Genomic DNA, 24,967 nt, shown 5'->3' with positions numbered 1-24,967 from the left:
GTTTATGTTGATGCATAGTTGTGGGTAAAATATGAATAGAAAAAACACAACACCCCATCTGAAGTGTGAATGGTTTTGATGAAGTGTAAATGGTTTTGATGAATTGTAAATGGTTTTGATGAATTGTAAATAGTTTTGATGAAGTGTAAATGGTTTTGATGAAGTGTAAATGGTTTTGGTGAAGTGTAAATGGTTTTGATGAAGTGTAGATGGTTTTGATGAAGTGTAAATGGTTTTGGTGAAGTGTAAATGGTTTTGATGGAGTGTAAATGGTTTTGATGAAGTGTAAATGGTTTTGATAAAGCGTTAATGGTTTTGATGAAGTGTAAATGGTTTTGATGAATTGTAAATGGTTTTGATAAAGCGTAAATAGTTTTGATGAAGTGTAAATGGTTTTGATGAAGTGTGATTGGCGTGATGAAGTGGATTTTAATGTTGCGTATTTGGTTTGATGATGTAGGTTTTGTTGGGGTTGTTAGTAAATAAAGTTGGAGATCCTGAGTACAAAGTAGCTGCTCAAGCATCACATCAGTTGACAAAGCTCGGTAAGATACATCCAGTAACATGCATGTGTATCTATTATTAATTAATATATAAATTTAAATCCAAAAATAAATCCAATCATTGTGTAGATAACACACATATTTTGTGATTGTATTTGCTAGTAGGTTCTATGTATAATTACATACATGTACACGTAAAAAGGTTATGACAAAATTTTGTCAAAGGTTTTCAAGTTTCCATACTTTAGGCATATGTTTGCTTTATCAGACATACTGAATTAAAATGTGAAGCATAGATTGATTCTCATTGAATGAGTTTTATTGCTGACAGTGGACAAACATCCCAACATGAAGACGGTGGTTGTCAAGGAGGTGGAGCAGTTACTGTATCGGCCCAACATTCCCGTCAAAGCGCAGTGGGTATTGTTATACACTGGTTATCTAAAAGTTTAATAAGTAACTGAATAAAGTGTTGTGATTTTAATGGTTGCATTCTGTTTTAGGTATTACTGCATCTGTTTCATTAACCGTCTGCTATTAAGCCACGAGGAGAAAGACCTTGCTGTGAAACTCATTAGGCTTTACTTCTCATTTTTCAAGGTATCTGCCGCTGATCATAATCAAAGCTCATAAATCACACATACCCGCCGCTGATCATAATCAAAGCTCATAAATCACACATACTTGTTGTTTTGGTGTGACCATTATATTTCCTGCCTTTTTATGTAAAAATCTTTGTACACTATCGCTATTTTGCAGTCATTTGTGAACAGAGGGGAGATAGACAGCAGGATGATGAGTGCACTGCTTACAGGAGTCAACCGAGCCTATCCTTATGCCAAAAGTAAGTTATAACCGAGCCTATCCTTATGCCAAAAGTAAGTTATAACCGAGCCTATCCTTATGCCAAAAGTAAGTTATAACCGAGCCTATCCTTATGCCAAAAGTAAGTTATAACCAAGCCTGTCCTTGCCAAAAGTAAGTTATAACCGAGCCTGTCCTTATGCCAAAAATAAGTTATAACCGAGCCTGTCCTTATGCCAAAAGTAAATTATAACCGAGCCTGTCCTTATGCCAAAAGTAAATTATAACCGAGGCTGTCCTTATGCCAAAAGTAAGTTATTAACTTCAACTTTTTTTATCGTTCAGCTAAAAGCTATTCTCTTCAAATGAAATTGTCCATATGCTATTTTATTCAATTCAGCCAAACCTATTCTTATGCTAAGAGTAAGTGATTCAGTTCAACTACAATTAAACTGATCCTATCTTTCATCCCCCTTATTTTGAATGTAGATTTAGTTAAACCTAGCCTGTCTCTGTGCTATTTAAAGCATGTAGTTCAATTAAACCAATCAAACTTAGATATACAATTCTTGAAGTAATGTAAAATATGATTATAAAGTTATCCAGTGTTCTTAGGAAACAAAGCTTCTCTGACATTCTGTTCGTCTGAATTTAGAAATGATTTGCATTTTATTTGTAAGCGCAGAAATTAGGATTTTGACTATCATAATTAGGATTTTGACTACCATAATTAGGATTTTGACTATCATATTGACTATCATAATTAGGATTTTTGACTATCATTATTAGGATTTTGACTATCATAATTAGGATTTTGACTATCATTATTAGGATTTTGACTATCATAATTAGGATTTTGACTATCATTATTAGGATTTTGACTATCATTATTAGGATTTTGACTATCATAATTAGGATTTTGACTACCATAATTAGGATTTTGACTACCATTATTAGGATTTTGACTATCATTATTAGGATTTTGACTACCATAATTAGGATTTTGACTACCATAATTAGGATTTTGACTACCATAATTAGGATTTTGACTATCATATGGAGTAGACAATAGTCAAGTAAATCACACAAAATGTCTGCATTTAAGCCATTTTTTTTCCAGTGGAGGCAGATTACATTGGTGAACAGATGAACACTTTGTACAAGATCATCCACACCGTCAACTTCAACACCAGTGTCCAGGCTCTGATGCTAATCTATCAGGTTATGGATTCCAGGTCAGACTTCATGCCTTCTGAACGCTTACCTCTCCCGACATTAAGTTATTCTATGCATAACAAAAGGAGATTGAAGAGTTTTGAATGATTTAAATCAAAATTAATGTTTATTGTTAGATAATGGCGAAAATGAAGTAGATTAAATTCACACGACAGGCAAAGGACTAGAAGTTGATCTTTTTGCACATAAAACTTTTTGGAAGAGTTATGCACCCTTGGTAATGTCAAAGGAATTTAGTTTAGATTATAACTTGTATTCAGTTGAAACTTGAATAAAATTGAAACTTATGTCTTTCTGGTCTGCAGTTGTACGATGTTTTAAATATATCCTAATATGGATAAATCCAACAGGGGTTATTAGTCCCATTAGGACAGATCTAACTTATCATTTCTCTTGGGAGCTGCTTGACTAAAATTGACAAGCAAAGTGAAAGTTTTCTCAATATATACTGTAGATTGAATGTAATACAGAGGTCTAAAGTTTTACACATTTCAGCAATACATACATATACATAGGAAAAACAACAAAACAAAATAGCATGCAAGCATCCTCATGAAGTATACATTCAACTTCGTTCATATACTGACCCATAGTAGGAGATGGGACCACAATAGAAGAGTTGTTCTTGGTATATGGAATTATGAATGAAAAATTTTCAGAAGAACAGAATAAGATTTGTCAGAATAATATAATATGCAAACAACATGATTTGTTCGATTTTTTAAGATAAATTTCCCTGGAAAGCAAGGAGATATAATCACACTTGCTCCAATATGTGATCTTTGGCCTCTGTAACATGTTTAAGAATGTTTCTTACAATGTGTGAGCTTTTACATCTTTAAGAATGGTTCTTACAATGTGTGAGCTTTGGCCTCTGTATCTTACAGTGTGTGAGCTTTGACCTCTGTATCTTACAATGTGTGAGCTTTGGCCTCTGTATCTTACAATGTGTGAGCTTTGACCTCTGTATCTTACAGTGTGTGAGCTTTGACCTCTGTATCTTACAATGTGTGAGCTTTGGCCTCTGTATCTTACAATATGTGAACTTTGGCCTCTGTATCTTACAATATGTGAGCTTTGACTTCTGTATATTACAATGTGTGAGCTTTGACCTCTGTATCTTACAGTGTGTGAGCTTTGACCTCTGTATCTTACAATGTGTGAGCTTTGACCTCTGTATCTTACAATGTGTGAGCTTTGGCCTCTGTATCTTACAATGTGTGAGCTTTGACCTCTGTATCTTACAATGTGTGAGCTTTGACCTCTGTATCTTACAATGCGTGAGCTTTGACCTCTGTAAGAATGGTCCTTACAATGTGAGCACAGTTGCCTCTGAACAATGGTTTTTGCTGTGTTTGTTTTTACAGAGATATTGCTATAATGCTTTTTATTTTATTTTTATGACACATTTTAGGATTTTAAAAGTTGCTTTATGATAAGAGTATTTTTTTCATTTAGCTGCAAACTATGTTTTGGATTATTTGTTGACAGTGAAAGCATTTCTGACCGGTACTATGTAGCTCTGTATAAGAAGTTATTGGAACCTGAATTAAAGCATGCTGCCAAACAAACCATGTTTCTCAACCTCCTGTTTAAAAGTCTGAAGAAAGATGTGGTGGAGCGACGGGTGAAGGTCAGTGATTCAGCTTTGACAAATCTTTAGATACATGTGTCAAGCCTGTGTGTTGTTTTTCCATACAGGATGTGCAGACTTAGGGGAATCCGTGGATAGGGCATATTTCATATTCTTTCTATGCTATTGGTGATGTTTAATGATATCACACTGAATTGACAATCCAAGATGTGGAATATTATTGGATACAAACTCTTAAAATATAGTATCATAAATTTTAAAAAAGCCAAAATTGATGTCCTCAATTGAGGTTTGTTGAAATTTAAGGACGAGGAATATAGTGGTCAGTGGGACAAATTCCAATTTAGTTCAGATTGATATAATTTCAGTCCAGTTTGATATAATATCAGTCCAGTTTGATATTATTTGCCACTGAGATATTTGAGCATGTGAATTGAAGCATTAGAACATGCACTTATTTGTGTTGATGGTTCACTGTTTTAGGCCTTTGTGAAGCGACTTTTACAAGTCTGCTCTTACCAACCTGTGCAGTTTGTTTGTGGAGCATTAGTACTTCTTGGAGAATTGATGAAGGTCCACATTGGCATCCTTTCATTTACCCATACAAAAGAAGAGGTAATGTATGAGAGTAATAGTCAATGTTAAACGTTATGAGAGGGAAGGCTAGCTTTGAACAGTTGAAGTTTTTAACTCCATTTTATTTTTGTCCAATTTGTCCTCATCATAAGTGGTTGAATTTAAAACTGGGCTTATACAGATGTATTCATTGCTTCAAAGTAGCAAGATATGGCTTTAGGCAAATTTAAAATAGAACTAAAATCTTTTATTGTCGCCTTGGGTGAAAATAACACTGGGTGAAAATATTCCTGTATGTATTACAAGTGTGTAAGACAGAGATGTTGTCATAAAGGTTGCTTATACCCAGATAGCATGTCATAACCCTGAATCAAATTAATCTGACCGATGGTCAGGATCTTCAGTTAGAACCAGTTAAATGTGCCTCATGAGGGTACTGGTCATTTAGGATAGCTCAAGTTTAACTTTGTGCAGTCAGGATTTCTTTAATTTGTAGAAGAGTGTTTTGTATTTGTTGGAAGTTGCTTGCAATAGCAGCATATGCAGGAAAATGAATTTAGTTTGTGAACTTTTCACAGGACTCTGATGACGAGGAGCACTATGAAGATTTACCTGCCCCTGATGAGAGTGAAGCAAACGATACAACTAGTTCTGAGAGCAGCGAGTCAGAGGATGAGCAGAAGAGGGCAAAGTCAAATAAATCTTCCTGGGTTCATAAAAACTTAATAAATTCTGGTGAGTGGGAATATATATATATATATATCAAATACATGTACAATATTTCCATGTTACCATTCCTGTGTTACAATATGGATGTGAAAATTGTTTGATTTATTTTTAGGTTTCACAAAAACACCTGAGTATGACCCTCACCACAGGAACCCTTTGTATTGTCGAGCAGATTCTGAATGTTTTTGGGAATTACAGAAACTTTCTCAACATTTCCATCCTACTGTTTCATTATTTGCATCAAACCTTCTTAAGGTAATATATTAGAACTCAAAAACACTTTTTTTCTGTGTAAATGCTTTTCAAATAAATCAGTTTTCTTATGGTTTTCTGTGGCTGCACCTCAAGAAATAGTTGCTGATTCAGGAGATGACAAATTTGCTATTGTCCTCATAGCCAGTGAATAGACATGTAATATTTTCCAAAGAAATGTCATTGAACATTATTTATCACCTGGAGTGTTCAAGTATATGAAAGAGTCAAACATGTTCAGCAAATTTTGTTGATGTTGCAGGGTGAACGGGTGCGGTATACAGGAGACCCCCTACAGGATTTCACCATCATCAGGTTCCTAGACAGATTTGTGTATAAGAACCCAAAGAAACCAGAGACATGTATGCATTCTTCAGCAAAATTAATTTTCATAAAATCTTTTAATTATTTTTCTGTAGTTGGGCATATTTTATCTTCGAATTGTAATTCACCAGCACATTTTTACAAAATCTAGTTACAGAGATGCAGGGAACCTTGTCCAGGTCAAAGTTCAACACTAAAGTTACCAGGCTAAAAGGAGTAAAGAAGGTCCCGGTGTCCAGTGAGGACTATTTACAGAGAGCAGAGAATTACCTCCCAGCAGATGAAATATTTTATCATAGGTGAGCTTCAGAAACAAAGTTACAGTGCAAAATAGCAGCACCGTTATCACATGAAAGTCTGTCAATAAGATGATATGATATGCTGTCAGAAATGTTAATGACATTGACCAAATTATACATGACTGTATATGTAAATTGGTTAAAAACTCATTGTTTACTGTGAAAATTAGTGACAAAAAAATTGTTCTCTTAATACCACGAGCTGTACTATGCTGTTCTGAAATCCACATCAGTTAAGAGGAATGACAATTTTCATATCCACATGTAAAGAATACATGTACAACTTATTTTGCAGTAACATTAGGCTTATTATCCTAATGTTCACTTGTCCATACACTTTTTGACCAACCTCTTTATATTCATTTCTTGTTAGATTCTTCAAGCAGAAAGCAGAGAAAGATAAGAAACCAAAGGAAGTTGAGGAAGAGGAGGAGAGTGATGAAGATGTCAGTGACTCGGAGTTTGACCAGTATCTGGGTAATATAATTATATCAGTAATTATATCCCTATCTGAGTAGTTATATCACTACCTCAGTAATTATACCACCATATCACTATCTCGGTAATAATATCATAATCTTGGTAGTTATTTTGCCATCCCAGTAATTATATCTCCATCTCAGTAATATCTTGGTAATTATTGGGGGTGTAACAATACATCGATGCAGAGGGGTCGATATGATACATCGATACATAAAATGAAATATCGATGTTTTTCGATAATTTCCAGAAGTAAATAATGCGCACGTTTTTGGTTTCAAAATTAAGAGTATTTGCGTAAACAGCCATGGTGGAATTATCGACTTGTTTTTGAAATAAAAATAAAAAATCAAATTTTATTTTTCTCTGGAATTTATATCTTAGTTTTAGCTAGAAAGTACAATAAAACAACTGTTAAAGATAATAAGGATAAGACTTGTTGAAAAGGAGTGCAAAGGAATGATTTAACCTACATTTTGTACCCTTTAAATCAAAAAATAATAATAGAAAAAACAGTCATGATAAAAACTCGATATATCATGATACATTGCGATATTTTTATGAAATATCATGATACTTTTTTCCCTCACGATACACAGCCCTAGTAATTATATCACCATCTCAATATTATATTTTGGTAATTATATCGCCGGCTCAGTAATTTATCTTGGTAATTATATCGCCGTCTCGGTAATTTATCTTAGTAATTAAAATGTATATCGCCATCTCAGTAATTTATCTATTTGATTATATCACTATCTCTGTAATTATATCACCATCTCAGTAATTTATATCACCATCTCAGTAATTTATATCGGTAATTATATCACCCAGTCTGATGGCTTTGTATAATTTCATTTTTGATAAATACTGCATGACAATTTAAAATCTCCATTGATAGTTAGTATTTCATGATACCAGACTCTTACCTTATTAGTATTTGTACCTTAGGGAAATGAAGTATTAAGGGGCTATTCTAGTCTCATGATTAAGTTTACCTACCAGTCCATCAATCAGTTTGTCCATTTGTTGATAAAAGTGGTTTCCAAGCTATAAATGGATATCTTTTTCGCCTAGTCTGCAATAGTCATAACCATAGAACAATCTTAAATGAGGGGGGGGGGGGGGGGGCAGTGAATTAGAGGGAAAGATGGTATGGATTAATACATGAATATGGATTTTAAATAAAAAAGATGCGGATGGGTGGGGATTTTATACAGGTAGATGTAATTGCAATATTCATATTATCATATTTACAGACACTTATGAGAAGCAGTTTGAAGGAGGTGGTATTGGGGATGACTTCAGTAATGCAGACATGGACTTTGCCAGGTACATGTGAATTTGTTTTTTAAGTGAACATTCTATTTCATATTCATACAATATCACACAATGCCACGTTTAAATTGTCTGACTTGTGTACATTCGAAATGTTCTGAGGTTGCAGGAGTATACCAATACATGTAATTTGCAGAGTTGAATTCTTCAAAAAAAAAGTTCAGATATTAATGAACTTGGTCCAAATTTTATTCTGATCAGTTGTGTTGAATTATGGGTAATATCAATGGAGTTTTGTATTGTCATTGCAGTGCTGTGGGCATGAGAGCTTCCAAGAAAGGAAAGCTGGTGATGAAGGGATCTGATGAGGAAGACAGTGAAGAGGATGACATGGACTTGTCTGATGAAGAGGTGGACTTCGAACAAGATGAAGACTTTGCCCGAGAATTCCAGGAGTTTGATGCTGATATCAGTGATGTCGAGGAGGAAGCAGAAAACAGTAGTGAAGGTTTGTATGTCAATAGATGAAGAAGGATAATGATTTTATATTACTCTGTTTACCTGATCAAGATATGGGCTCATGGCTTGTGTGACTGGTCATCAGGGGATGCTTATTCCTCGTAGGCACCTGGTATGTCCAGGGTCTGTGTTTGTTCTTTTCTTAATTTTGTATTCTTTTAGGATTTATGAGATTGATCACTGTTCATTATCTTCACTTAGTCATATGAAGCAAAAGATGGACATTAATAACACCCATATTTATTTCAAGGTGCTTTTACTATATATTCATACACATTTTCTTTATGACAGATGAATTTGCAGAGTTAACACAGAAGAAACCAGGTTCAAAACGCAAGGTCAAGTCAGTCATTGAAACTGTAGGAAGAAAAAAAACCAAAAAGTGAGTGTAGCGTACACACACCCAGAGAGCATGCATCACTTTTCTCTCTTCATGTTTATTACTTTTCTCTCTTCATGTTCATTACTTTTCTCTCTTTATGTTTATAACTTTTCTCTCTTCATGTTTATTACTTTTCTCTCTTTATGTTTATTACTTTTCTCTCTTCATGTTTATTACTTTTCTCTCTTCATGTTTATTACTTTTCTCTCTTCATGTTTATTACTTTTCTCTCCTCATGTTTCTTACTTTTCTCTCTTCATGTTTATTACTTTTCTCTCTTCATGTTTATTACTTTTCTCTCTTCATGTTTATTACTTTTCTCTCCTCATGTTTATTACTTTTCTCTCCTCATGTTTCTTACTTTTCTCTCTTCATGTTTATTACTTTTCTCTCTTCATGTTTATTACTTTTCTCTCCTCATGTTTCTTACTTTTCTTTCTTTATGTTTATTGCTTTTCTTTCTTCATGTTTATTACTTTTCTCTCTTTATGTTTATTACTTTTCTCTCTTCATGTTTATTACTTTTCTCTCTTCATGTTTATTACTTTTCTCTCTTTTATGTTTTTATGTTTATTGCTTTTCTCTCTTCATGTTCTAGATTTACAAACTTGGTTATCAATGTCTATCTAGCCATTAAAAGGGTTTTTTCTTTCAAAATATGTGATGGCAAGGATTCAAAATTGTCATAAGATGGATTCCAAGGCAAGGGGGTAGGAAGAGGAATGTATTATGTTGGGGGAGGGGGGGGGGGGGGCAGAATTTTGAAAATTCGAATTGTGGAGAGGAATGACAATAAGGGATTAGGTAATATAGAATTTACAACATCAGGGGATTTATGTTTGAAAACATTTTATACTTTCTTGACAGGTCAGAGAAGTTTGATACTAATCTGTTTGCTTCAGCAGATGAGGTAAGATATATTTTCTCTAGTATCTTGATATCAGCATTTTGAATTAACATGAAAACTCAAAACATGTTCATATCATACAATGGGTTTTCCTGACATGCGTTGTCCACCAACTTTGAAGTTTGTGGTTGTTGGATTAGTTTTAGATGATGATTGTAGTTGTTTAATTGTCATTCATTATTAAAAATAATAAAATGCTTTCTTTCGTTTGCGACTTTCATCTCCCATTTAACAAACCAAAGAAAGCATTTTCTATATATTTTCCAATAATTTCAACTTGCTGTGAAGTAGGTCGGGGAGTTCATGGAATGTATAATATACTCACACATAGACAGACAGCATAAAAACCGCATCTAACTAGATAAAACTAGTTTGAAACAAGATGTGATTTCATAGCTGCAAATGACATGGAATGGATTTCAACATCTTCGCTAGCCAAGCCTTGTTTCTCTTTCGCCCCAAGGAAAGAGAAACGTTGTGTGTCGTCACCCTTGGCTAGGGAATTAAGAAATTAAGCAGAATGCACTCAGTGAATGTAAATATTCTGCTATAAAGCACATTTATTTCAAGACTATGTTTATATTTAATTGAACTTAATGTATCTGGATATTTAACTGAATTGTCTGTGGTTTTAATTTAGTTTGCTGATGTGATTGAGGAGAGCACCAGTTCTGGCTGGGATACCCTGGGATCCAGTGCTCTATCAAACCAGGATAAATCTAGTAAGTCTACACCGAAAACTCATTTTATCAAAGTAGATCTGACTTTTCAGCAACTTGACTTGTGCGGGTTTGAAAGATGTACCTAAACTTACAAAGTCTTGTACATTTATTATGTTAAATATATTGTCATCAATAGTGATAATCAGTGGCAGATTTAGCCCCCCCCCCCCCCCCCCCCCCCCCCCCCCCCCTTTTTGTCACAAATTTAGAAATGATATGAGTAAAACTACAGATCTGGCACTCAAAATGACTAATTGTTTTGGCTAATACTTATGTTTCACATATGCCCCCCCCCCTTTTTTTTCCAGATATTCTAGATCTGCCACTGATAAATATTTTTGTTATTAATTAAAAAAATGGAAATAAATGGATAATTTTATTTCAGGTGCTAAACAATTGAAATGGGAAATGGATCGTGATAGTTGGATAAAAGGAAGAAATAAAAAGTTTATAAACAAAGGTCGGAAAACCAAGGAAAAGCCGTCATTTAAATCTGGACATAAAAATATCAAAAAGAAAAAGTGATAGGCTGTGTTTATCTATTTGTTCCACAATAAATGATTTTAATATGCATTATTTACTGATATTTTACTCTTGGACTTCTGACTTTGCAGAAGCAAAAGTACATAGTTGGTACATGATGGTTCAGGAGTTCTCTAAACAGCAATGCTCACACTGCAAATTACACTGTACACAAGTCCTATATTTGCAGAAATGCAGTAGACAATATGAAAATCTAAATAAACTATTCTTTGGTCAAAATGGTTCTTGTCAGTGTCTGTAATATCAAAGAGCATCAATAAAATGTTAGTTCTTTGAAGATTTTGTTGAACATCAAACTGAAGAAACAGGCACCTTCTCGCCATGGTCAAAATGTGTAACCTGGTTTAGTTCTCTTAGCTTTATGAGAACTCTCTTTACTCTTTCCACATGGGCTCCTTTGCCAAATGCTCTGCATTTAGAAATGAGAATCATTAGAAATGGAGGTCCCATGTCATGGCAGGTGTTGGCATATTAAAGAACCCCCATTGATACGGCCCTGAGCGCTAAGCATAGGTCTAAATTTGTGGTACTTCACATACAGCTATTGACATCTCAGTTTGAGTGAAAAAGTCTTGACGGGAAGGAAAATGAACAAGCAAGCAACTTTCCACATGGTGCTGATGGAGGAACAGACAAAAACACTGCACCATACCATTATACACCCCGTCTATGTTTGATGAATCTGATCCCCAGCTAGGTTCAGTAACTCTCATTGCATGAATGAGGAGTTATCTTAGGACAGCTGTCGCATCACAGAATGGGTTCTAACAGTATCCATTATCTCTGACTTCTTTACTACAAGGCAAACACCAATAATTACTGCTGTCTCCACCAACTTCATGGAAGAGAGATGATATTGAAATTTAGATAATATCTTTGTTATATTGCTGGATACAATGCAAATCTTAAAAAAGGAAGAGGCCGATGGGCCACATCACTCACCTGAGTCACCTTGGCACAGCTGTTTTCATTTTAAAAAGAATTTTGTTCCCCTCCGCAACGTGGAAGGGGTCATAGAAATACTGGTGTCTGTCCGTTCCACTGACTCTGTGGACGCAACTCCTCTGAAACCACGCAATGTAGTTGATCATACTGCACCGCCATTTTGATTTGACAAATTTTACAGGAGTTATGGGACTTTGTTGAATTTGTATATGCTGCAATATAGGAACACTTTATGGACACAACTCCTCACAGACTGTTGTATGGATTTCGTTCAAATTTTGCAGGATTGTTAGTCACCATATGTAGCTGATCATATTCCACCACATTTTGATTCTACAGATATTTTTTGTACTTAAACTTTTATTGCGGCTGTGGGGGACATGGCTACGTGTAGCTATCTTGTTGTTTTTTTCAATCTCTTTTCCCATGAAAAATATTGACCCCATATTGTTGCCCTAACTTAGACCCAAAGGGCCATGACATAACCATGAAACAAGGTCAAACATCATGGTATGAAATGTACAGGTCTTGCCATAAGGGATATATATATATATATATATATATATATATATATATATATATATATATATATACAAAAATTAAATATTAAAGCCCTACCATAAACAGTTTAGGAGATATTGAATTCTCCATTGTACTAAATGCGTAAAACATACAATCTGAATACCACATTCATTGCTATACTTCGATGGATTTCCAACATTTGACTTTTCGTGTCGTGCAGGTCTACACATCTAGTTCTAAAAATAGGTCAAACTCCAAGGCCAAGATCACAAGGTTAAAAACTGCAATACTGATAAAAGGTATTGTCACAAATGCACAAATAAAATTTGAGAGCCTTATCACTGGCCATTCAAAGGTTGTGAGGAAGGTTAAAGATTTGGTTAGGGTTTTGAACTTGGGGCAATACTCTTGAGATCAAGATCACAAGGTCAAACATCATGGTATGGAAAGTCTTGCTATGAGGAATTTATATACAAAATATGAAAGTTCTACTTTAAATAGTTCATAAGATATTGCCTAGGTTAGGTTTTCTTAAAAGTAGGTCTTGTCACAAGGAATGCACATATAAAAATTATGAGACCTCTATCACTCACCATTCAAAAAGTTTCTGACAGGAAGACAGGTTAAACACAATATGCCCCCTGACTTTAGCCATGGGGGTATAAAAAATTTGAATTCACATAACTTTGGAATATTTGTATTTTGATGATTAAGTGTTCTTGAAAAGAATTTGTTTCATTAATTTCCTGCATATTCTCATATAAAGCTTTGATATGTTGTGCCCCCCTCCCCCCCCCCCCCCCTGGGACCTTAAATAGAACAAACTTGAATTTGCACTACCTGAAGATGCTTGCATATTAATATAACTAATCATGGCCCTGCAAGTTGTTCTTGAGAAATTTTTAAAAGATGTTTCCTATACACCGGTATATGTATTCTTCTGTAAAACTTTGATTCCCTATTGTGGCCCCATCCTACCCCCTGGTGTCATGATTTGAACACACTTAAATCTGCACTACCTGGGGAGATCCTGGCCCAGCTGTTATTGAGAAGATTAATTGTCCAATATATTCCCATGTAAGACTGATCCCCTATTGTATCCTGTCATGTATAACCGTGCTAGAATGTGATAAATGATAAAGTCACAGAAAACAATTTACATATTTATTTGGTATACAAATATTTAAGTTTCTGGTCCCGGTTTGATGGCGTTGAGCGTAAAGTTCCTCAAAGTGTTTCTGGCTTAAACACGGATTCACTACACTGATGACTGCTGTCATACGTGGATATCACACATGTTGATGCTCCCCAGTGTTTGGTTTTGATACTGTGGTTACTTGGTACATACTACAAGGTAGCACCTACGACAATAAAGTCATACTATATAAACGTACACATACACACAGGTTTTCAGGTTGAAACCTTACTTTACATTATCCATGGATATTATATCATACACTGTTATACATATAAGTTACTTCATATTATAACAAGATGCACAAAAACTCTAGCAATTCTATGCATATGAGTTACACAATGTTTCTACAGCGAAACAATTATGGCCAGTACTACACGCCGTAACTTTACAAACAGGACTATATAGTGAACACGTTTTTGAAAAAGGAAACCGGTATTGAAACAAGCACAAAACACAAAGTATGAATAAAGATACTTGGAAGCTTTAACAAAGAAAATACTCTATAAAAATCGTTACATAAAACTCACCTCAGAACAAGCCGAACACGGACAACACTTACAACAATGCCAAAGTGTCTACAATAAAGTTATTCTATAATTGATGGCAACATTCTGGTTGAAGCGTGCTCATATCAATGCGTCCTTCTCGCTGGACAGCTCAGTTCCTACTGAGAGCACGGACTGGCGGTTTTTATGCTCCAATAGATTGAGGTTTAATAAAGGGGTATTTACAATTTAAAAGAGGTCCCAAGCAGGATAAAGCTATGTTTGATTTGACAAAACCAAACTGAACTAAAATGAACATGCAGATAGATTTTAATGTGACATATCCCCACTCTAATCCTGGACACTACAATTTGAACAGACTTGAATCTGCAATACCTGGGGATGCTTGCATATTAAAAGTAATCATTGAGAGATTGCATGTTACGATATCTCATGTAAAACTTTGATCCCCTATTGTGGCCTCGCCCTACTCCTGGGGACCATGATTTGAACTATAAACTTATTTCTGCACTGTGTCAGGAAGGTTTTGTGTAAATTTCAACTTTCCTGGCCCAGTGGTTCTTAAAAACATTTTTAAATGCCCCTACTTTATTTGTGCCTTTTCTCGATTATCTCCACTTTAAAGGGGACATGGTCCTTCATTTCAACAAACCTGAATTCCCTTCACCCAAGGTTTGCTTTAACTTGTCCCTGTGGTTCTAAGGAAGATGAAAATATGGAAAGTTATCAATGGCAGATGCTGGATAAATTTTGATCAGATAAGCTAGTTCACTTGCAGCTTCAACTCAGGTAAGTTAAAAAAAGAATTATTGAAGATACAATGAGATTTTTAGATACAGTCATTTGAAATAAAACGCCGATTTGTCCTCCGATATTAAATTTTAAGGTAAAAGTCATTTGGATATTTTTAGGTCACTTGGGTGACCTATTGGTCTTCGATCATCCATAGTTAACATTTCTAACTTTTAACAACCATTCCAATGTTTTTTCAGTTTTGGTATGAAGCATCTTTAGAACAAAACTTGTAAATTTCAGGACTCCTGTACCCTTGGGGGCAGTGCAAAAACTGCCAAGAGATTGACCATTTTTCCAAAATCTTCTAAATAGTCGTACAAGTTCTGACTCCAGGGTAGGACCAAACCTGACATCTAGTGTGTATGTGCAACATTTAAATAACATCTTTAATACCAATTCATACTAAATGGATATTTAGAAGCAGCAGGTAGCCCTTTACCAAAACTGTAAATTTCATAATCCCAGAAGTAGATTTTAGTACATGTACCAAAGTGGGACCACAATGGTCCTTGTAATTAAATGAAAGACTTCTTTAATTTTGCTGATTCTATATAAAAACTTAATGCATATATAGGTAAAGCAGAAAGGGATGTACCGAAATTGTGAATTTCACCACTCCAGAGTTCTGACTTTATTGAAGGTGGGCCCATAATGGTCATATAGTGTTAATATAACATACATTAATGTCTTTCATCAGAATGGACACTTTCAGGGGCATGTGTAATTTAAGAACACATCTTGTTTTATACTGCTGCTGGATCCTAAAATTAACTTAGATATGCAGAATAGGATTCAAGATTATGATTTTGTAACACTTGGGGCTAGTGATACTTTTAATTAATACCCAGGCTACGAGTCTCTTGTTATGATGTAAAAAATGCTTAAAGGGGCATGGATACGGTTGAAACGAAAATTTTATTTTTCCATTTTTATTGTTAACTAACGTATCTCAAATGGTCGACCAAAATTTTAATATCAGTTGTTGAGTTACAAGTGAAATACAGCACTCGCAATTTTTTGTTATGTAAACAAGGCTTGTGCCAAGTTTTTGTTTACATATAGATTGCTTGATAGAAAATCGCATGTTTTAAACAAAGCAAGATATGCTAAACACTAGGAACTATTAAAATATGTTCAGAATTAACTCGTAAACTGAAAAATTTGCTTTAAACGAACTTTTACTGGTATATCTAGCTCATATGTAAACCAAAACAGGGCACGAGCATTGTTTGCATAACAAAGACTTGTGAGCTCTGCAACTCCCATGTACCTCGACAACTGACATTCAAATTTTTGCTGACCATTAGGAATACCTTAGTAAAGCGTTCTGAACATTAAAAATGGAAAAATAAAATTTGAAGATTTTCAGCTCAAATCGTGTCCATGCCCCTTTAAATTGGATGGCTGTGTTAGAATGTGGAGAGAGTCAAAGAATTTAATCAATTTAATCATTCACACAGCTAATAACATCGAAACAGTCTTACACATGTATCAACAAATACCACCTCTTACTATAACAACTTGTAGAACAATGGTCTTGGTCAAGTAATACAACAAATGCAAATCAGATCATTGTTTCTGGGCATTGGATGACAACAATACAGATGTAAATGATGTGAAGCACTTCCAAAGCTTGAATATTTAATATTCAAAGAGCTGGAGGCAATGTAGTGAACAGTAAAATATTGTTATAGCAAAGCATCAGGGGTAGTTAATTCCGATTCATTATATTAAAGCATAATTCTAATATTCAATTCATTATGACAATTACTATGGGGAGTGAAAAATCCCATTGTTATAAGCTTGAATTAGTATCTTTGTTATAGATTTATTTTACTGTATTCACACTCTGTAATCTAAGCAACATGGTAGGACGGAGCCAAGTGAAGATTTAGATGAATCCCAAAAATTGGGATTTAAATTGAAAAGGATATCTCTAAATTGGGTCATATTTCCATTAACTGTATGAGGATTAAAAAAGCATCATGCAAAAATTACACAATTAACTCTGTTTAATCATGAAGCAATAGAAAACACGATGAAGATGTAACTCATCAAATGTAATATTTATCCTTATCTAAATTGCATTTAGACTTTCTTATCCTTAAAACATACTTGAAAAGGTGGTACAATTCTATTTAAATATTTCAAAGTGGCTTTATTCAATTTCATAACTATTTTAAATTGGCAATATTCAATTTTTCATCTCATATTACCAAAGTATGTTTTATATAATTCCTTTTGGGTGATTTACATGGCTATTTTAGATCTCTAGATTGACCACTCTTGGCATTGTGTACAAGGTATCCAATAGGGAGAAATCATGTTGTTTCTTAAAGTCTCTCATAATCATAAAGTGAGTAAAACTGTATGTATGAAAATCTAAAGGTCACTCCACCCTACCAAGTTACATGGATTGGACAATATCTTATATGGATTTATGTTGAAGAACATATTTGATAAAGTAATACAAGATCCTTAATAGGCATCTTATTACATATTATGAAAGCTAGCACTTAATGATAAATGATACAAATACATTAACTTTATGTTTTCATCTTAGAATTGGGTCTCATAAATGTAAATTTGTTAGGCATGTACCCTTGAAATGAATCTTATCAGTAAATACATACAACTACACATTTAAGTATACTTTGGGGAATATATCACAAATTGCTATCCATAAACAAAAACTGAAATACATGTACATCTACACAAAATATATAACTATCCTAAAATCATGTAGGCACATTTACTTAAAATTTAGAGTAATATCTGTACATGTATATTATGCAGTATTACAAAATAAATACAACTTTCATTGTTACAATTCTGATGTAAAATGTAAAAATAAACACTAGCTTCCTGAAATCTGCATAGACTCTAAAGATAACATATTTAAAAGCAACCCATTCTCAGAGATATATGTATGTTTTAGGGTGTGTGCGGTGTCATATTTTGTGTATCAAAGATAAATGTAACAAACAATGAAAATTATGGTGTCCATCACAAAATCTCAAAACGGTGACACTGATCACATCCAAAACAAAGGGGAATAACTCCACACACTACTAGAACATCGAAATGAACCAAGAGCATATTTTGCTTAATTCAATGACAACAGAATGAAATGTTTCACAAATGATCCTGAGTTTTCCATTCTCCATCCCCACTTGGGGTCAATTTGCATACATTAAATGATGATAAGTCTTAGAAATTCATTCATGCATCATAATCATCATCATCAGCTGAAGTGGGTGGGGCTTGTTCTAAAGGTGCTGTAGCCTGAGGCACAGGCTCTATACTAGATTGAGACAAATCCTGTCCTTGATCACATGAGGGTGGAGCCTTGGGGTAGACTGGCAGGTGGGAGGGGCCAGGCATGGCAGCTGATGAGTGATTCATGCCTGGATGAGAGTTGTGTGCTGGGGGGCCTGGATTCACATGAGGTGGGTATGGATAACCCAGTGATTGGGGGTAGGAGTACCCAGATGACATGTACATTGATGGGTTGAATGGAGTGTTACACAGATTCAGTGGTTGTGTCTGTTGTGGCCTGAAAAGAAATTATAACCATGAATATATGAAGTTCAGGTGATCTATGTGAGCACATCAAAGGACTTAATTTGCGTTACATTGGTAAGCAATTCATTTCTATCTCTGACATATTATACAGAACTGCTGAAAATAAAGAAAAAAAATTTCCAGGACTGAAATGTTTATACTACCATTAGATAGAATACACCACAGGATAGCTGTCATACTTCTTGAAATAGTTTTTGGTGATAACCTCCTTGACAAAATAAAATATCTAGTAATTATCAAGTTTGGTACTGACCAACCATGGAAACATATCAGGTTAATGAAGCCTATAGACAGCTCTGTGATTAACCCAATGTTACCTAGGGCAGTCAGTAACAAACCTATTAACCCATTCCTTACAATGTACATTGTATAACTTCATGTATGGACCATCTAATTCACAATTATTACTTTATCTACATGCTTCACTGTTATTTGTTTGACTTACATGTGGTTATTCATTTGCATAGGGTAGAGATTATGCGGTGGTAGACTGGTCAGCCCCGGAGACGGATAACAGCCAGGTGGAGGGTATGCAGGATGACTAGGCATACTGCTGGTGGATGGGTATGACATCATAGCTTCTGGGTTTTCTACAGAGTTGACAGGGTGCTGGTACATTTCAGGAGTCCCCTGGTGTTGATCATGGTTGGCTGCTGAAATAGCAGCAAGGTGTTCGTGCTGACTGCTCTCTTCGTCTGTCTCCGTGCTAGAGCCATTTTCATTAGCTTCTTCCTACAACAGTAATGAATGCACAAATTAAAGTTCAAATATACAATAAACACTTAATTAACAAAGAGCATTGTACCTCACCTATTTAGTTTTGTTAATTATCAGTATCCCTTAACAATTAAGCTGAAGAAATTAGACTTTCAACAGTAACTAAATGATGTATGAACAACACTTGTTGGAAAGTATGTTCAACTTTGCCAGATTATTAGTTTACACATATCTTAGGATGATGTCAGCAGAGCTTTCTTCCCCTTCACACTTACCTCCGAGTTGCTATCAGATGAATTCTGTTTTCTTTTCTTTCTTCCCTCTGCTCTTTGTTTTCTTGGTCTGAAAAGATCCAACTATACTGCACACTTTTTCTCTAGCTTGTTTTATCCTGCTTTCCAGCACTGTTTACACAGTTCATTTCATTTCCATGGGTCAATCTTGCATACACCTCCAAATTTTGTCAAAGTTCACATACCGTACTATTGTTATAAATTTATACCGAAGAAGCAGGTACAGTTTCTACAGTCCCAGAAAATGGATTATTCCAGTTGGAGTCTCAAAATCTGGCATTCAAATAAGGAATATATAACCAAACCCAACTACGTTTAATTTGATCCAAAATTGCTTTGTGTTGTATGACAGGAGTGTGAAGTTGGCATAAAATTGCCAAAAATGCCAAAATAAATGAAAAAATTCATAAATTCAGGGAGTTTTCCTTTCAGAAAACATACAGCCTAAGCGTCGAGCAAATTCATATTCAAATACATTTTTCATCTTCTATTAATACACAATATATATTAATTTCATTTTGCTCGACGGATGGGCACACCTTTTCCTAACCAATAATCTGGATGAAATTTAACAGTTATCAAGCTCTTTTTGAAAAAAGGTGGAAAAAGTCTTATTCATGACGTAATAATGCTATCAAATAAGCAGTAACTTTAATTTAAGTTGAGATAGTATACTTGGCACATATTTAACTTACTTAAAACACAGATCAAGCTTAATTCAAGACACATTTAAAACAAAGAAATGTTTTGGGCCTTTTTATGTACACAACCGTACCTTGTTCTTTTTTTTGGTTAATATTTCATGGTAATAATTTTCTTGATAAAACATATAGGTATTTCATACTATTCTTCCTTTCATCATTTTAAAACTTATGCTAATAATAAAAAATTCATGTTTATTCTGGTTTTTGAGAACAGCTTGCCACAATATTAAACTTATAAGTTTTCAACATCTTGCCTATGAACTAAATATTGTTTCACCATACGGTAACCAAATTCTTATTTCAATGAAGTGATCTCGATCTCTCTCAGGTAATACATGTATTTCATATTTTTATATTACCTGGGCGTTTTCTGTCGTTTTGACTCTCCCCCTATATTTGGGTCTGTTTCATCCTCTGCCTGGTGGTCAGGTACATTAGCCACAAGGTCCTTTAGGAAATCAAACTTTTTCTCTTGATAAATGGTCTGCTTGCTATAAAACAGGTAAAATTAGTAATACATGTATGTATCGTATCACACAGAAAATGCAAGCTTTGGGTATTTCCACCAATCAGTATACATTTATTCATGATGATACATGTATGTATTAATACTCACATGTGGGATGTTGTCAAGGTTTTCGCATTCCTTATTTTTGTGGTTTCACTGGTTTTCATGATCAGCGTTTCTATAAATTTCTCCAAAGCTCTAGCTTTAGGAAAATTAAGGATTGTATCTTGCAAATCTTGTTATCATAAATATAATGGAGTTTGTGTGTAAACTATTGTATGAATTGACCAGAATATGCAACCTATTTTTGAACATGTATACAGTGCCCAACACCATACATATTGACAAAAATGTACATTCATTATACATTACTTTTTTGAATATAATTAACAGTACACTGAACAGTGTTTATTTGATAACAGATACTGAAATCTTTACTCCATCAGTGACTTGTACATCTCTCACAGAAACTGATGTCAGATAACACTATTGTTATCGTTTCCATTGTATACACTTACAAAGTGTATGTTGTTGTGAGGGTTAACTGACATTTTTTTATCGCTATTTCCTGCCAGTGTCTTTTATACATCACTTTCAAGATTATTTGACTTGTATCCTAGTTCACATGGTAATGACTTCAGGTACAGAACTACTTAATCTGTCAGATCCGTGCAACTGACTTCTACAGAAACAACAAGGTTTTATTTTTTTTACATGACAGGTCCACCATGACCTTGGTATATCTGAGCAGTCTCCATGTCTTGCATTAAGATTTTTGAAGTCCCAATCTTCTGATAAAGTACTTATACTGCAACTCTAGATCAAAAAGAGAACTCTTAAACACTGTACCACAAGGGCCACTCTCTGTCCTGGTAGTTAATAAGTGTCTAGATGTATCTCTGTCCTGGTAGTTGTTAAGTGTCTAGACGTATCTCTGTCCTGGTAGTTGTTAAGTGTCTAGACGTATCTCTGTACCCTGGTAGTTGTTAAGTGTCTAGACGTATCTCTGTACCCTGGTAGTTGTTAGTGTCTAGACGTATATCACACAGAAAGGATACATATAAGTACTGGCACTGCAGCTGCCACCTTTCCCACATCTTCATCAGTCTGCATAATTTTCTTTATACGGGCCTGCAAAATATCAAGAGACATTTTCCTTTTTAATTGATTGCAGGGACGCTAATCAGTTTGCGTAATTTTCTTTGTTACAGCTTATTAAATGTTTGCAGAGAAAATGCATATCCTTTTTTTCCTGCTGTTGTTTCAAAATTATATAATTACAACCATTGGTAGCCTAATGCACATATCTATATAGCACGGATACTATGTCACAATTAAATAATATCAACATTAGTATCACATTGTTAACAGATCCAGCAGTGTATCCAAACCACCACAATAAAATAAAATCCCCGATAATGATCAACTTGAATCTGCCTTTACACATTCATTTTTCTACTGTAAAGTTACTAATACATGAGGTCCAGATGTAAGCTGTAAGTTGCATCTCTTTTTTGCTAGATAGTATGTTGTGTCTCTTTTTTGCTAGATAGTATGTTGTGTCTCTTTTTTGCTAGATAGTATGTTGGGCAAAGAAAATTTGGTTTGTATCCTGTACTGTTGCTAATGCTTGAGCCTCAGACATCAATGTTTGCAAAATTAATGCTAATGAAAGTAAACACCACATATTACATAACATTCATATTAACTATTTCCACTTTTGATTTCCTGTATCTTGTTTCACTCATTATGTTAATTACATTTACATGTACATACATAATTATTTAAAATCAATAGTGCATACCTGTATGCTTTGATTTAATTCTAAACATGCAATGGTGAAAAAACAGAGAAGGCATAATTAGGCTAATATGTGCCTTATGTGGATAAGACATCACAGTCTATGCTTACTTTCATGCTTGACTTCATAGTGCTTATATAATTTATAGAGCTACCTGAGTTCTCAAGTTTCAGAATCCATTCTACATTCAGCTTTGTATTCTATTACATACTCCTTAATGGCGTCAGTCAACTTGATAGGAAAACTTCTGAAGTATGTTTGATGAAATAAAATGTTCAAAGGTACATGGCAACGGATGATTGAGGGGGTGAGTGGGGTAGTTAACTGGCATTGCATCGACAAAGGGGGTAAGATTTATGAATCAAAAGATTAGAACCTGAGTCAGACATTTATGAGGCTATCATTTTATTTTGAGGTAGATATATAGGTTCCATAACCAGTGCAAGTTAGTAACTGCCTTTTTTCACACTTGAGTTTCTTAATTTTTTTCAATTTTCAAGAGACATAAGGTTTGTCAAGTGTTGCTTGAAAATTGAAACAAGAAATGTTTCAGAAATATGCATTCAATCGCTTGGGTACCCTTGATACATGTCATCCTTGTGATTGTCTGGGTACCCTAACTACCCTTGATACGTGTCATCCTTCTGATTGTCTGGGTACCCTAACTTCCCCTGATAGATTGTCTGGGTATCCTAAATACCCTTGATACGTGCCATCCTTGTGATTGTCTGGGTACCCTAACTACCCCTGATAGATTGTCTGGGTATCCTAAATACCCTTGATACGTGCCATCCTTGTGATTGTCTGGGTACCCTAACTACCCCTGATAGATTGTCTGGGTATCCTAACTACCCTTGATACGTGCCATCCTTGTGATTGTCTGGGTACCCTAACTACCCTTGATACGTGCCGTCCTTCTGATTGTCTGGGTATCCTAACTACCCTTATAGTTGGTTAAAAAGCTCTACAGAGCTTGTGTTTGACATGTTGAATGTATATAGTGCCGACTTTAAATAAAATTTCCTTTACTTTACTTTACCCTTGATACATGTCATCCTTCTGATTGTCTGGGTACCCTAACTTCCCCTGATAGATTGTCTGGGTATCCTAAATACCCTTGATACGTGCCATCCTTGTGATTGTCTGGGTACCCTAACTACCCCTGATAGATTGTCTGGGTATCCTAACTACCCTTGATACGTGCCATCCTTGTGATTGTCTGGGTACCCTAACTACCCTTGATACGTGCCATCCTTGTGATTGTCTGGGTACCCTAACTACCCCTGATACGTGCCATCCTTGTGATTGTCTGGGTACCCTAACTACCCTTGATACGTGTCATCCTTCTGATTGTCTGGGTACCCTAACTACCCTTGATACGTGCCATCCTTCTGATTGTCTGGTACCCCTGACACAATGTATGATTCCGCAATTCTCTGATCAGCTCAGGTGACTATATACATCAAACCTGAAGGATGTACGATCGGACGACCTATGATACAGATGCAGTACTTTAATGCAGTCCCATTCTTACATAACGTGAAACGTATAAACTATATGCAAAACACTTACCTACTGAAAAGAATAAATTCATATCCCGGTTCCCAGGAAGACCGGGTAAAGGGGGGGGGGGGGGGCTGGGAAGGAGAAGGCAACATTTCGTAAAATATACATTCTCACAATTCATAAGGATCATTTTTAAATTTTACATACTGGAGGAAAACGAGCACTGAATTTCTTCTTTTTGCTGGGCATTTCTTCCTGGATTTGTAACCTTTCTCTTCCACCAATAAATTTTCTTGAACCGGAAGTTGAGTAAGAAACGTAAGGTGGCGTGTATGGAAACGTATTCCAGTCATTTCGACTTTGGTTCATAAGCGTTTTCTTCAAATTCTGTTTATTATTATTATTCTCAATAGACCCTCTGTTGAAATATATCTAACATTATATGCATTTGACAAAAATGTTTAAATATAATATGTGACATCACAGATTAATAGAAACATAGCTTGCTTTGTTTGTTTAACGTGTTAAAAATTCGATTTATAGGCTAATCACAAAGTGTTTAAAAACTTGAGGAATAATCCTATCATTACTTTAAAAACAGAAACATAGGCAAAATAAAGTAGATAAAATCAAAATACAAGATAGTGATATGAAAAATATAAGCATGTACTGAACACACACACTCACAAAAAAGCATTCATACACCGAAATACAAGGGGTACGAAAACACGCGCACCGC

General features: G+C 34.9%; 2 protein-coding genes across 3 annotated transcripts in view; one reads left to right on the top strand and one right to left on the bottom strand.

Moving 5' to 3' along the window:
• Positions 1-11,178, top strand: part of LOC125651747 (CCAAT/enhancer-binding protein zeta-like) — a 36,181-nt gene extending 25,003 nt beyond the window's left edge. The window contains exons 11-28 of the mRNA XM_056165893.1: positions 461-545; positions 835-919; positions 1,007-1,103; positions 1,263-1,347; positions 2,428-2,542; positions 4,035-4,176; positions 4,621-4,752; positions 5,292-5,448; positions 5,555-5,697; positions 5,957-6,056; positions 6,170-6,317; positions 6,691-6,794; positions 8,057-8,129; positions 8,387-8,583; positions 8,886-8,976; positions 9,844-9,886; positions 10,524-10,605; positions 10,991-11,178. Of these exons, the coding sequence (XP_056021868.1) occupies positions 461-545; positions 835-919; positions 1,007-1,103; positions 1,263-1,347; positions 2,428-2,542; positions 4,035-4,176; positions 4,621-4,752; positions 5,292-5,448; positions 5,555-5,697; positions 5,957-6,056; positions 6,170-6,317; positions 6,691-6,794; positions 8,057-8,129; positions 8,387-8,583; positions 8,886-8,976; positions 9,844-9,886; positions 10,524-10,605; positions 10,991-11,130 (2,019 nt within the window). The 3' untranslated portion in view covers positions 11,131-11,178. The remainder of the gene's footprint in view (positions 1-460; positions 546-834; positions 920-1,006; positions 1,104-1,262; positions 1,348-2,427; positions 2,543-4,034; positions 4,177-4,620; positions 4,753-5,291; positions 5,449-5,554; positions 5,698-5,956; positions 6,057-6,169; positions 6,318-6,690; positions 6,795-8,056; positions 8,130-8,386; positions 8,584-8,885; positions 8,977-9,843; positions 9,887-10,523; positions 10,606-10,990) is intronic.
• A 5,365-nt stretch (positions 11,179-16,543) lies between these two features.
• Positions 16,544-24,567, bottom strand: LOC125652168 (dr1-associated corepressor-like). 2 transcript variants are annotated; one of them, XM_048881165.2, is made up of 7 exons: positions 24,436-24,567; positions 21,980-22,052; positions 21,030-21,123; positions 20,773-20,904; positions 19,692-19,758; positions 19,145-19,431; positions 16,544-18,670 (listed from the first exon to the last, which is right to left on the bottom strand). In XM_048881165.2, exons 1-7 carry the CDS (start codon positions 24,475-24,477, stop codon positions 18,337-18,339), a joined length of 1,029 nt encoding a protein of 342 aa, XP_048737122.1. In that variant the 5' UTR covers positions 24,478-24,567; the 3' UTR covers positions 16,544-18,336. The 2 variants fall into 2 exon arrangements, with proteins under 2 accessions (XP_048737122.1, XP_048737123.1); XM_048881166.2 differs by lacking the exon at positions 24,436-24,567 and adding an exon at positions 24,295-24,357.
• Between the last annotated feature and the right edge of the window lie 400 nt (positions 24,568-24,967).

The sequence above is a fragment of the Ostrea edulis genome, chromosome 5 (assembly GCF_947568905.1).
Source record: "Ostrea edulis chromosome 5, xbOstEdul1.1, whole genome shotgun sequence".
Classification (NCBI taxonomy): Eukaryota; Metazoa; Mollusca; class Bivalvia; order Ostreida; family Ostreidae; genus Ostrea; species Ostrea edulis.
Note: the sequence above shows the minus strand (reverse complement) of the source record. Positions and strands in the feature narration are given on the sequence as shown.

Coding starts and splice junctions, on each gene's coding strand:
- LOC125652168 (XM_048881165.2), bottom strand. CDS start 24,477: ATGCCCAGCAAAAAGAAGAAATTCAGTGCTCGTTTTCCTCCA. Junction 19,759..20,772: donor AAACGACAGAAAACGCCCAG/GTAATATAAAAA, acceptor GGATCTTTTCAG/ACCAAGAAAACAAAGAGCAG. Junction 19,432..19,691: donor CATCTGATAGCAACTCGGAG/GTAAGTGTGAAG, acceptor TTACTGTTGTAG/GAAGAAGCTAATGAAAATGG.